The 12914-nt window shown below is 46.1% G+C and overlaps 1 protein-coding gene across 3 annotated transcripts in view; it reads right to left on the bottom strand.

Moving 5' to 3' along the window:
* The window catches only part of aifm4 (apoptosis inducing factor mitochondria associated 4), an 83559-nt gene that overhangs the window by 43503 nt on the left and 27142 nt on the right, over positions 1-12914 (bottom strand). For all 3 annotated transcript variants that reach the window (XM_085965056.1, XM_085965054.1, XM_085965055.1), the window contains exons 8-9: positions 9286-9372; positions 1479-1570 (exon numbers count right to left, since the gene is read on the bottom strand). In XM_085965056.1, coding sequence (XP_085821182.1) covers positions 1479-1570; positions 9286-9372 — 179 coding nt within the window. The remainder of the gene's footprint in view (positions 1-1478; positions 1571-9285; positions 9373-12914) is intronic.

The following is a 12914-nucleotide window of genomic DNA, read 5'->3' as shown; positions in this document are numbered from 1 at the left end:
GGGGAGGCACCTGTGGAGCGTGTTTGGGGCGGGGGGAAAAACCCAGGAACACGGAGGTTCTGATTGACAGACTGCAGCAAGAGACAGTCCTCAGCAACTGGAAATGATCGGGGGTTGGTGGCGGTGGAGGGGGGGGGGGCAGGGGGAAAAGAGAAGGGAGGAGTCAGACCAGCAATCGGGAGGGAGGAGGGACCCTTGGAGAGATTGCGGGTTTGGGGGGTGGCCAATTGCGGCAGAATATTTGCTTGAGGGGCCGGGGGAAGCACTCCTGCTCCTCCTGGCCCAAAGCAGTGATACAAGAAACATTTAGCTGGTGGATCCAGCTGCTCCTGCCTCCCTTTAGGATTCCTGAGCAGAGAGATCAGGAAAGGAGCCTCATTTAAATAGAATTATGAACCTGCCTTTCTAGAGCAGGTTACTCATATGCCCTGAAATCCATTGCATTTAAAACGGAAACAGGCACATGCGCGGCGGGTTGGGGCTGGGTTCGACGAAGTTGACAATTTAACCTCCCCATCGACCCTCTCCCGTCAGCCATGGGGGCGGGGGGGGGGGGGGGGGGAGCTGAAATTGCCCCCAAAGTTTCCCTCCAAGTGGTGACTTGCTATTCCTGGTTGTGATGTTGGGCACAACATTCAGTGAGGTGTTAGTCAAAAGACTGGGTAAGGAAGTTCTGCCACCAAAGTTATTGACAATAGCCGAATGGCGATATACCGATACTCAGTTCGAAGCGCAAAAAAAAAAAAAAAAAAATTGGAAATAGGGAGGGAAATCTGGACAAATACAGTAACTAACATAGCGGAATGGTCAAAATCCAGACAGTTGTGCATGACAAAAGGACAAATGTGAAGATAACATGAGTAACTGCAACATTCAGAACCATGAAGAGGAAGATAAGAGAGACTACTTTGGGTTTCACTGGAGTAATTCTTTTGCAAAAAGGAACAAGTATATAAGAAACGCATTTGAAATAGCTTCCCTCGCTCCTGCAGCGTGGAGGCAAGGGGAGAAATTGGATTTTTTTTTTTTTTTTTTTTTTTTTTTTTAAAAAGCAGCAGCAACATCTATCCTAAATTTTATTACTCAAAAATAGTTAACTCCAGCTTCAGAAATGCCTTAGTCTCCCTTAAAGCTGTCCTTAAATCTGCACAGAGCCATTCTTCCTCAACCATTTCTAATCCAGACAGACATGCTAGTAAACGGATTTAAGAACCCATAAAATAAATTTACCAAGGATGAGAAAAAAGGATTTTAATAAGAATGGCAACTTATGTTAGGCACAGCATGGGGTGGCAGGATATGCACACAATCCATTCTCAATCTCATTTGAGATGCCAGCAAGAAACCATGGATTTAGTCAGATAAAATCAAAGAGGTCCAAGCAGATTGAGGGAGCCCAGCCCACACATGCAGGATTACAAGCAGCAGTTACTAGCTACAAATCAGAAGGGATCGATCTGAAGGGGTCAATCACTTACACGCTGCCTGTTGCGATCAGCAAGTAATCATATCGCTGAGTAGTTCCATCCTTGAACCCGACTCTCCTTTTTGCTGTGGTCACAGATATGGCCTAGACATAATAACCGGAGAAACTTAAATCTGAAAGTGGCATATTTAAAAGAAACCATTCTAGACCTTGAATACAGTGAAAATACTCAACAAGAGGAAACTCTGTGGTAAGCGGAAAATTCCCTTTCTTCACCTCATTAATTGAAGAGATGTTCACTGATCCTTGCTGGCACTGACATGTCCTGCAAGCGCCCAAGAATTAACATAATTAAACCATCATCAATAGATGACACATGACTGAACACAGATTCAACAAACAGTCTGGGGTATGATCACCTTCAATTTTAGTTAATGTAAAAAAATTCAGCAGTTCAAGGCGCAGTACAGACGTCCTGTAGTCTAAACTGTTGTGCTTCTACTAAAAATACTCTAGAAAGCTAGCTCCTTGGAATGGAGGTTAGAATTTTATGCAAAATATAGCCAGATTTTAGATTAACAATTTGAACAGCACGCTTCATAATGGGTCAATGTTCAGTAAGAAAGCCAAAGTGAAGCAAGAATCTAAAAACCATGCAACTTGGACTATTTGCTTGATACACGAAGACCCACATTTTATCCATTTAGGCACGCTTGGATTGAGTTTAAAGAATGAATCTGCTCGCAGGTAAATATTCTCTATGAGGTTCAACATGGACATCAGGCACTTGAAAATGGTGTGCAGTGACTTACTATGACATTGGTTGACACACACAAAGAATTGCTCTGGTCACAATGCATAGCAATATTAAGTCGCTCACAACGATCCCCATCGTGAATTTCCAACCTGTGCCAGGCCATCCGAGAGATAACACGTTGAGGCAAGATTATAAGTTCAATACCACGAGGGACGTAAATTTGAAACAGAGAATTATATCACACCATTCCTTTATAGCTTCCAGAGCTGGAGTTAGAGTGACGCTGGCAGCTGTCGAGTGTCAGCACGGTATGGCTGGCAGCCGTCGAGGGTCAGCGCGGTATGGCTGGCAGCCGGCGAGGGTCAGCGCGGTATGGCTGGCAGCCGGCGAGGGTCAGCGCGGTATGGCCGGCAGCTCTATTGTCTGAGGGAGAAGTTTGTTGGTTCAAGCTCTAATGAAATCTGTTTGTCTTGATCCTGTATTCGCTTTGCACTCATGTATATTACCCTCCCCCACTGTGTATAGTTTCACTTCCTCTTTCCCAACTAACCTGGGAGGTTCCAGGTCTTGGCTCTTGGCTCTGCCCCTGACTTCTCTTACATAAAGATCCCAGGATCTGTATGACTCATTCCTGTGAACCAGTCGGCGTGTTGAGAGGTTAGCTCTGATCTTAGTGATTAAAAGCCAACTTGTTTAAGTCTATAACTTCTAGTTTTGTGGTTATTGAAGGCCCATCAAGCTCCAATTCAGGACCCAAGAATTCTGGGCAAAATGTGGGCGGACACTGCAGGAAGTGTTCCATTGTTGGAGGTGCTGTTCTTCGGAGGAGACATTAAACTGAGGCTCTGTCGGTTCTCGGTGATTCAGATGGACATTAAAGATCCATACACTATTCAAAGAAAGGCAGCTGTGGTGTGCTGGCCAACATTCCTCCCTCAGCCAACAGCACCAAAAGATAACTTAACTGGTTATTTGTCATATTCCTATTTGTGGGAGCCTGCTGTGGCTAAAATGGCTGCCGTATTTGCCTATGCAAGAATAGTCACTGCATTTTAAAATAATTAATTATGAATGATGTACTTTGAAATATTTCAGAGAGACGTGACAAGTTGTTACATAAATGCATCTTTGTTTTCTTCAGCAGTCTGATAGTACACAGTGGGGGTATATGTCGGCAGTGAGGAAGCTCAACTACTGCCAGCGCATAGTGGAAAAAATCAGAGCACCACCTGTGATGTTCTGATGGTGGATAAACCAATTTGCTGCCAGCATGTACTGGGAGAATTTAGGCTTGAAGGAGAAAATGGTGATTAATGTGTTTCAAGTGGAGAGTTCAGACAAACCTCAAGCATTAAGCTATCTTTTCTCTTTTCCAAAGCTGCTGGATCTCCCAGGATGATTTCCTCCAGTCACTATGTGCAGCAACAGTATCTACAAATGCAGAAAGATTTCCTCTGATCATTATTTTGTGAAGTTGTAAACGTGTTGAACATTTACAAATTCGCAGAAATATCAACCAGAGGAAATCTGTTTATGCTGTCATTACGTAGATGACAGGAGGCAATCATCCCCATTGGTGTGTACACCCATTATTTTCCCTCTATCAATTCAATTTGCTTCGCTTTATTGGCATGACAAGTTACATCTTATGTTGCCAAAGCATCGGAAAACAATCATGTTTGTTCACAAAAATACAGATCTATCCATACAGTGTATAAACAGATATATCCCTGAGTGTATAAATATATACTTTCATATAATTTATATATACTCTTTTCTTATATTTGCTGGTTGTCCCTCTGTTTATGGCAAGCTGTGACATAGTGTGCTGCTAGTGTTATGCAATTTCTCTCTTCCCCTAGTAGGTATGGGAGTTTTTGGTCGTCATTCAAATTTCTGAATTCCGGGCATATTTTTGTGAATTTTGGGTAGAAATTCTCCCTTATGTCCTGATATTTTCTACAAGCTGTGAGGAAGTGCATCTCTGTCTCCACCACTCCCTGACTGCAGTGAGAGCATATCCTGTCCTCTCTTGGTAGCTGGGTCTGTCTGTGTCTACCTTTTTCGATCGCCAGGTTATGTTCACTAAGTCTGTACATTGTCAAAGTTTCTCTCAGTTTGCTATCCTTTACCTGCCCACCCTCCTCCGTCGTGGAATAGTTTGTGACGACTGAGGGAAGGGCAATAACAAAAGCAAATACTGTACCTTGGGAAACTGGTCATTTGACAGCATTAATAAACTTGAATCATGTCGGAGCTTCTTTTAGCTCAAAGTTAGATTGGAGCAGTTTCAGAAGGCTGTTTTCCTGAACATGAAAAGCACTGATGCAATATTACATTGCAGCTGAATTCTCTGCATCACAGAGTTTTGCAAGCCAGTTTTCAGAGTAGTACCAGGTGATGTATAAAAAAAGTCTCACACATCACAGAACTTTAAAGTAAGCTTTAAGCAACTTATAATTATACTATATACAAGAGCGGACTTCACTATGCCTCTAGGAGAAGCCCTTTTACTATACTGAGCAGTTCAGTATTTATACTAGTCCAAACACAGGAAGTGACATATGCACAGGAAGTGATGTATGTACAGAGTTCACAGGAAGTGATGTGCACATAACTTCATCCGGAAGTTTATTTATTATTATTACATTCTTCCCTCCTGCGAGATTAGAAGGCTGTGGTCTTCCTTTTATTCCGCAGCCGCCGAACGAGGAAGAGTCGCACCCGTTTGGGTTCCCGTCGTAGAGGGTCTCTGGTCCGCTTACATGCTGTTGGCCATTGGTCAGAGTCTGTGTGGCCTGGATTACCCTGTGAAGGGTCGGGGAGATCATGGCTTCGTGTACGAGCCCCAATAGGTGCAGAGTCGGTCTGTCTCTGTTCAGAGGGAGGTGCAGAGCTGGTCTGTGGCGGATCAGTACTTTGGTGCGCGGTACTAGGAGGGTCGCAACTTTGAGTACGGGGTTCTACCAGCACCAAGCTAGTTGGTGTCAGATCAGGATCCTGGAGAGGGGTACCCGGTAGGTTTCAAGAGGCTCCTGGTAAAATACCATCACTCGATGTCCCACTAGGTCCTGGTGGGCAGGGAGCCAGATCCCATAATGATACGGTAGATTCTCGGCCGTCGGGATATCGTATGTAGGCATAGGTGGGGTTGGCATCGGTTAGTTCGACCTCGTCTACGAGGGGGTCATTTTTAGACGTCCGAATGTATCTTCGGAGTAGTACAGGTCCAGGAGTAGTTAGCCTGGACAGGGGGAGGGGGGGGATGTCCCATAAGATGAGCGACGCTGGAATCTAAAGAACCGCTCAGGAGGTGTAGTATTTGTGGCTGTAGAAAGAAGGGACCGTATAGGAGTGCAATGCATCCGGAAGCACTGCTTCCCATTGCTGGTTTGGTAGGCCCCGAGATCTTAAAGCAAGATGTACGGAATTCCAGATGATACCGTTATACCTCTCTACCTGCCCATTTCCGATGGGATGATATGGCGTCATTTTGCTTGTAGCAATTCCCCATTCTGAGAGGTAGTCCTTGAGTTCCCTTGACATAAAAGGATGGACCCCGATCCGAGTGAATGTAAGCCGCCATGCCACAGAGAAAATACCTGCTCAAGGCAGCAGATTACTGTGGACGCCAGCATATTGGAGCAGGGGAAGACAAACGGAAAACGTGAATATTCATCAATCATGGCGAGCAAATATGTGTTCCGAGTTGAAGGCGGCACTGGGCCCTTAAAATCGATGCTAAGTCGTTGCATCGGTTGGGTTGCGTGTATGAGCATACCATCTGAGGGGCGGAAGAACTGAGGTTTTAATTCTGCACAAAGTCGGCATTCTGAGCACATTTTCTTTACATCTCCAGTAGAAAAAGGAAGATTCCGTGATCGTACGAAATGTAGCATGCGCGTAATGCCAGGATGACACAATCCATTATGGACATCTATGAGAGTAGAGAACGACATAGTGGAGCAGAATGCTCGTGAGGGGGTATCCGGGGCCACATTCTCCTTGCCAGGTCGATAGTGAATGGTGTAACCAAAAGAGGCCAGTTCCATCCTCCAAAGCTGTCTTTTATTATTCTTAATTTTGGTTCGTTTTCGATTATCGAGCATGAAGGCAACTGATCGCTGGTCCGTGATTAATGTAAAGTGCTGGCAAGCTAGGAAATGGTTCCACTTCCGTACCGCCTCCATGATGGCTGTGGCTTCCTTCTCAACCGGAGGATAATGTAGCTCAGCACCTGGTAAGGTCCTGGACATAAATGCTACAGAACGACCTTCCTGATTTAGAGTAGCCGAGATCGCCACCTCCGAGGCATCACATTCGACTATGAAAGGGAGATTCTCAATCGATGGAGTGAAGAGCCGCTTTCTCCAACTGTTTTTTTTGAGAAGGTTAAAGGCTGCAACAGCCGTCGTTTCCAATGGAAATGATCTAGCATGCAGCAAGGGTTGGATTTTGTCTGAAAAAAATGAGGAATCCATTTAGCGTAGTATGCAAACAGACCGAGAGCCCGACGTAAAGAAGCCGGATTCTTAGGTGACGGGAGCTCTTGGAGCGGGCGAAGTCTTTCTGGGTCTGGCTTAATGATACCATTGCCTACGCAATAGCCAAGGATGTTGATGGTCGGTTGCGACTCAACAGATTTAGATTCATTCAAAGTTAAGTTACGGTGATGGAGGGCATCCCGAAATTTTGGGAGGTTGGCGTCGTGTTCCTGTTGATCGTGACCTGCAATAGTAATGTTATCAAGATAGGGAAAAGTGTCCCTTAAGTTTTCCTGCTTAACCAGGCCATCCATTGCCCGTTGGAAGACAGCCACTCCATTAGTAACCCCGAATGGGAGGCGACGAAATTGGTACAGCCGTCCATTAGCCTCAAAGGCCGTGTACTGCTTATCTGAGACCTTCAAGGGTACCTGATGATAGGCACTTTTCAAATCGTAAGTTGAGAACACTTTGTATTCGGCCAGTTTATTAACCATATCATCAATGCGTGGCAATGGGTAGGCGTCCAAGTCAGTATATTGATTGATGGTTTGCAAATAATCAATGCATAGTCATTGTTTGTGAGGTTTTAGAGGGTTCTTGACGATGACGACTTGAGCCTGCCAGGGCGACGAACATGGTTCGATGATATCCTCTGCTAAAAGTCGAGAGATTTCAGCCTCAATAAAAGATTGGTCTTCCTGACTAAAGCGCCGCGATTTTGTTATTATTGGTTTGCATCGAGGAGGAATACTGGCAAATAATGAGGGTTCATCAAGTGAAGCTGCTGATAATGCACAAAACGGTAATTGAGACAGTATATTAGAAATAGTAAGTCCAGGTTTGGATCCGCCGAACTCAATGGTGAGTTTCTTATGCTGTTTTTGAAAATCCAGCCCTAAGATGAGATCACTACATAAGTCCTTGAGCACCGAAAGTCGGGTGGAGGGATACATGCGACCATTAAGTGTCATATCAATAATACAAAAGCCGGAGATTCTGGTATTAAGTGATGACTGAGCCATCGCAATTGCCTGGTCCGATGGGAAGATATGTAGTTTCAATTTCGCAACAATCTGTTCTCTAATGAAACTCTCAGTACTTCCTGAGTCAATTAAGGCATCTAAGGTATGCCCATTAATTGAAACTTTTGTAGCTGCATGAAACAGGTTCTGTGGGCAAGCAGCTGTAATTGGTGTGGTTGCACAGAGTGGCTGAAACTCTCGGTGTGCTTCTTCGGGAGAGAGCTCGAGAGGAAGCTTGATAGGGCCTATCAAGATGCTCCGGCTAGGACCTAATTGGGGCAGTTTGGTAGGCCTTAGCTGGATAGGCCCTCGTGGAGGCTCTCGATTGGCAAACTTTTGCAAAGTGTCCCTTTTTATCGCAATGACTGCAGATCACATTGCGAGCAGGGCAGAATTTCCTAGGGTGAAAAGAATCTCCACAAAAGAAGCATTCCTTCCTAGATTGCCAAGAGGCTGCTAAAGTGGGGTCATCCTCCTCTTCATCAGAATTATCATCAGGATTAGATTCCTCCATGATAGGGTTCACCGGAGGCCACTTGAATAGTCTGGTTGCAGTTACAGCAGCAGATCGAGATCTGGGCAGCTGATAGAGGTCTGCATTTTTCTTTGCCAAATCCAGAGAACAAGCCTTTTGTAGCTCAAGTGTTTTACTTTCTAGTAGATGCTGGCGTATAAATGGAGAGGCAATCCCGCAGATGAAAGCATCACGAATCATTTCTTCGCGGTACAGCTCAGCCGAGGCTGCCTGAAAGTTACAATCTGTGCTGAGCCTGCGAAGTTCTTGAAGGAATTAGTTAATCGATTCCCCTGGCCCTTGTCGGGCTGTGGCCAGTAGATGTCTAGCATAGACCTCATTTGCGGTCTTGGCATATAGTTTAAGTGCCCGGATCACCTCATCGTAATTATTCCATTCATCAACATATTCAAACACTGTTGGGGTCACATAGTTGATAAGTATCCTCAGTTTAGTAGAAGCATTCGCTTTACATTCATCAAGAAAATTCTCAAAAGTACGATACCAATGCTTCCATACCCTGCCAGCTGTTGGTGCGTTTGGGTCCAAGTCCAGACGAGTAGGTTTAAGGATGTTTTCCATGATGGGTGGTTCCCTGGATCCTTAACTCTGAGTTTGTCCAAAAGGTCTAGTATTTGAGTGTAAATACTAAGTTGCTTAAATTGATTTTTTTTTTTTATATACGAGTCTCACACATCAAGGAACTTTAAAGTAAGCTTTAAGCAACTTATAATTATACTATATACAAGAGCGGACTTCACTATGCCTCTAGGAGAAGCCCTTTTACTATACTGAGCAGTTCAGTATTTATACTAGTCCAAACACAGGAAGTGATATATGCACAGGAAGTGATGTGCACATAACTTCATCCAGAAGTTTATTTATTATTATTACACCAGGTACGGTCGTCATCACAGTGAGTGCTCGGCAAAGCCAGTGTACCCTCCTGTGTATACAGACAGAGGCCTCTTGCAAGACACTGTAAAATGGTGACACTCGCTTTTTAAAATTTATTCATTTGTTTAATGGCATCAAAGAGTAGCCATAAAAAGCTACGACAAAGTGAAGTCAGATCTCACCTCCTTGTTGGTCAGCACTTCAATACCATATGTTGAGTAGAACTCTGGCTTCCGCAACAAGATATTTTCAATACTGCTGTCTAAGGCCTAAGGAAACACACAATAATATGGTTAGAGAATACAGCACATTGTGCACTGTATTTGCCTTTGTTACAGGGGAGGGAAAAAAAAGAGCGAGTCATTTAGCTGGAGGAATGTGTGTATGGTGATGTCATTGATCAGCTCTCAGCTCCTACTAATGCTACTTTTTCCCCTCCAGGGGTTGGGAGGATCAAAAAAGATCATTTTTTTTCCCCCCCAGTAAAGCTGACCAGCATATAGGCATGATAGTTACAAGAAGTCTGCAGTAGGCCCCTAGTGTGGAGGCAAGAGTAATATCACAATCATTGCAGTTATGGAAACATACAGTATGATAAAAATATAAAGTATGGTTAGAGCAATTTCCCAAGTTATTCCTTTATGTATATATTTTAGGGTAAGTATTGTGCAAACAGGATTGTTAGGAAACTTAAAATTGCTCAGCAACAGTGGTTACAATTGTCTGCCTGCTTTCAATCTGATATACAAAGGCCTTCTTTACATAGGACAAAGACGTATTTGCACAGAGCCTACCAGGCTCCATGCAACGTGAAGTAATAGTGATCCAGATGAATAATTCAACTATTGTATTAGGATCACAGAGGCTTCTTCTTGTAGTGGTTTCAAATAGAATTATGCAATTGTTTTCTCATCTCTGACAGGGTTTGCAAAAACTTAGTTGTCATCCTGATCACTTTTTTTTTAAATTACCGATACAAAAATCTGTACAAATCATGGCATTTGACAAAACATCATTTAGGCAACTTCAATAAATCACAGTTCTCCAAGCTGTAAGAATCATGCTTATGTCATTTCTTTCTGGGATAGTGGAAACCAAACACCATGGCGCTCGAACACGGTTAAGAGTCGCACCCCACTAAGCACACACAGCAATGCCAAGTTGGATGAAAGTGATATCCTGAGATTAGTTACTGGCAATCGTATCCCACTGCTATGGTGGGAGCAGTCAGCAAGCAGATTGTAATGGGCACCAATTTGCTCGCTACTACCAGCTTTATATTTCTACTTATATATTTTTTTTTTTTAATTAGTTTTTATGGGATGTGGACATCGCTGGCAAGACCAGCATTTATTGCCCATCCCCAATTGCCCTCGAGAAGGTGGTGGTGAGCTGCCTTCTTGAACTGCTGCAGTCCGTGTGGTGAAGGTAATCCCACAGTGCTGTTTGGTAGGGAGTTCCAGGATTTTGACTCAGCGACGATGAAGGATCAGCGATATACTTCTAAGTCAGGATGGTGCGTGACTTGGAGGGGAACTTGCAGGTGATGGTGTTCCCATGCGCCTGCTGCCCTTCTAGGTGGAAGAGGTCACTGGTTTGGGAGGTGCTGCCGAAGAAGCCTTGGCGAGTTGCTGCAATGCATCTTGTAGATGGTACACACTGCAGACACGGTACGCCAGTGGTGGAGGGAGTGAATGTTTAAGGTGCTAGGGGGGTGCCAATCAAGCGGGCTGCTTTGTCCTGGATGGTGTCGAGCTTCTTGAATGTTGGCTGGATGAGTGCAGCTCCAACAAGTGGAGAGTATTCCATCACACTCCTTACCTGTGCCTTGTAGATGGTGGAAAGGCTTTGGGGAGTCAGGAGGTGAGACACTCGCTGCAGAATACCTAGCCTCTGACCTGCTCTTGTTGCCACAGTATTTACGTGGCTGGTCCAGTTAAGTTTCTGGTTGATGCGCTATCAATTACTCATAAAAGACTGAGAGTTAAGAGAGTAACTAAAGGCTTTTATTAACAAAAGAATGAAGGTCTGCCTCGAGTGGTCGACCGGTCCAGAAATACAAAGGGCTGGGGAGCAGTCACCTTTATACTAGGACTTGTGGGAGGAGTCAGCCGAGGCATGTACACAGTGGAATACAAACAGTGGTTTACCACATTCACCCCTTGTTTAAAATTGAGTCTGGCGGGGTGAAGTGTATTAAAAGTTAGTGTATTGGAGTCTCTCCGGAGGTCTTGTCTGCCGCTGTGATCGGCGTGGCGACGGCAGGGGTAGCGGAGCTTCCGGCGTAGAGTCCTGCGTGGGCTGTGGCACAGGCGTGTCGTCCTCGTAGATGTCGAGCGGGTCGCAGGGCCCAGGCCTGCCGTCTGCTGGGGCTGGATATCGGATCGTGGGGGGGGGGGGTGGTGGTAGTGAGTAGTGGGTTACTGCGGCCCCCGAGGGTGCAAGGTCTCTTATGGAGACTGTGTCCTCCCGCCCGTCCGGGTATGCAATGTAAGCATACTGGGGGTTGGCGTGGAGGAGGTCGACCCTCTCGACCAGGGGGTCCGTTTTATGGGTCCTCACGTGCCTTCTCAGTAGGACCGGCCCTGGGGACGTCAGCCATGGCGGTAGCGATGTCCCCGATGTGGACTTCCTTGGGAAGACAAACATTTTCTCATGAGGGGTGGCGTTAGTGGCAGTGCAGAGCAGTGACCGAATAGAGTGGAGCGCATCGGGGAGCACATCCTGCCAGCGGGAGGTTGGAAGGCCCCTAGACTTTAAGGCTAGCAGGACGGCCTTCCAAACTGTCGCATTTTCTCTTTCCACCTGTCCGTTCCCCCGGGGGTTGTAACTGGTGGTCCTGCTTGTGGCAATACCCCTAGTTAGCAGGTACTGACGGAGTTCGTCGCTCATAAACGAGGAGCCCCGGTCGCTATGGATATAGCTGGGGAAACCGAACAGGGTGAAGAGGTCGTTCAGACATTTAATGACCGTGGCACTGGTCATGTCCGGGCAGGGGATGGGGAATGGGAAACGGGAGTACTCATCAATAATATTGAGGAAGTACACATTGCGGTCGGAGGAGGGGGAGAGGCCCTTTAAAATCAACGCTCAGGCGCTCGAAGGGGCGAGTGGCTTTTATCAGGTGGGCCCTGTCTGGTCTATAAAAGTGCGGTTTGCACTCAGCGCAGACTTGGCAGTTCCTGGTCATGGTCCTGACCTCCTCAATAGAGTAAGGCAGGTTGCGGGCCTTGATGAAGTGGAAGAACCTGGTGACCCCCGGGTGGCAGAGGTCATTGTGGAGGGCCCGCAGTCTATCGATCTGCGCGCTGGCGCAGGTGCCACGCGATAGCGCATCCGGGGGTTCATTGAGCTTCCCGGGCCGGTACAAGATCTCGTAATTGTAGGTGGAAAGTTCGATTCTCCACCTCAAGATCTTGTCATTTTTGATTTTGCCCCTCTGCTTGTTGTTAAACATGAAAGCAACTGAACGCTGGTCAGTGAGCAGGGTAAATCGTTTTCCGGCCAGGTAGTGCCTCCAATGACGCACAGCCTCCACAATCGCCTGGGCCTCCTTCTCAACAGCGGAGTGTCTGGTCTCCGGGCCTTGGAGGGTTCGTGAAAAGAAGGCCACGGGTCTCCCCGCCTGATTGAGGGTAGCGGCCAGGGCAAAGTCGGACGCGTCGCTTTCCACCTGGAAGGGGATGGATTCGTCCACTGCGTGCATGGTGGCTTTGGCAATGTCTTCGTCTTCCTTGATACGGTGGAAGGCTAAGCGGGCCTCTGCCGTCAAGGGAAAAGAGGTGGACTTGATCAGCGGATGGGCCTTGTC

Source organism: Somniosus microcephalus, chromosome 22 (assembly GCF_052327205.1).
Source record: "Somniosus microcephalus isolate GS21.2 chromosome 22, FLI_Smic_1.0, whole genome shotgun sequence".
NCBI classification, from domain to species: Eukaryota; Metazoa; Chordata; class Chondrichthyes; order Squaliformes; family Somniosidae; genus Somniosus; species Somniosus microcephalus.
This window is presented reverse-complemented; position numbering and strand designations above follow the sequence as displayed.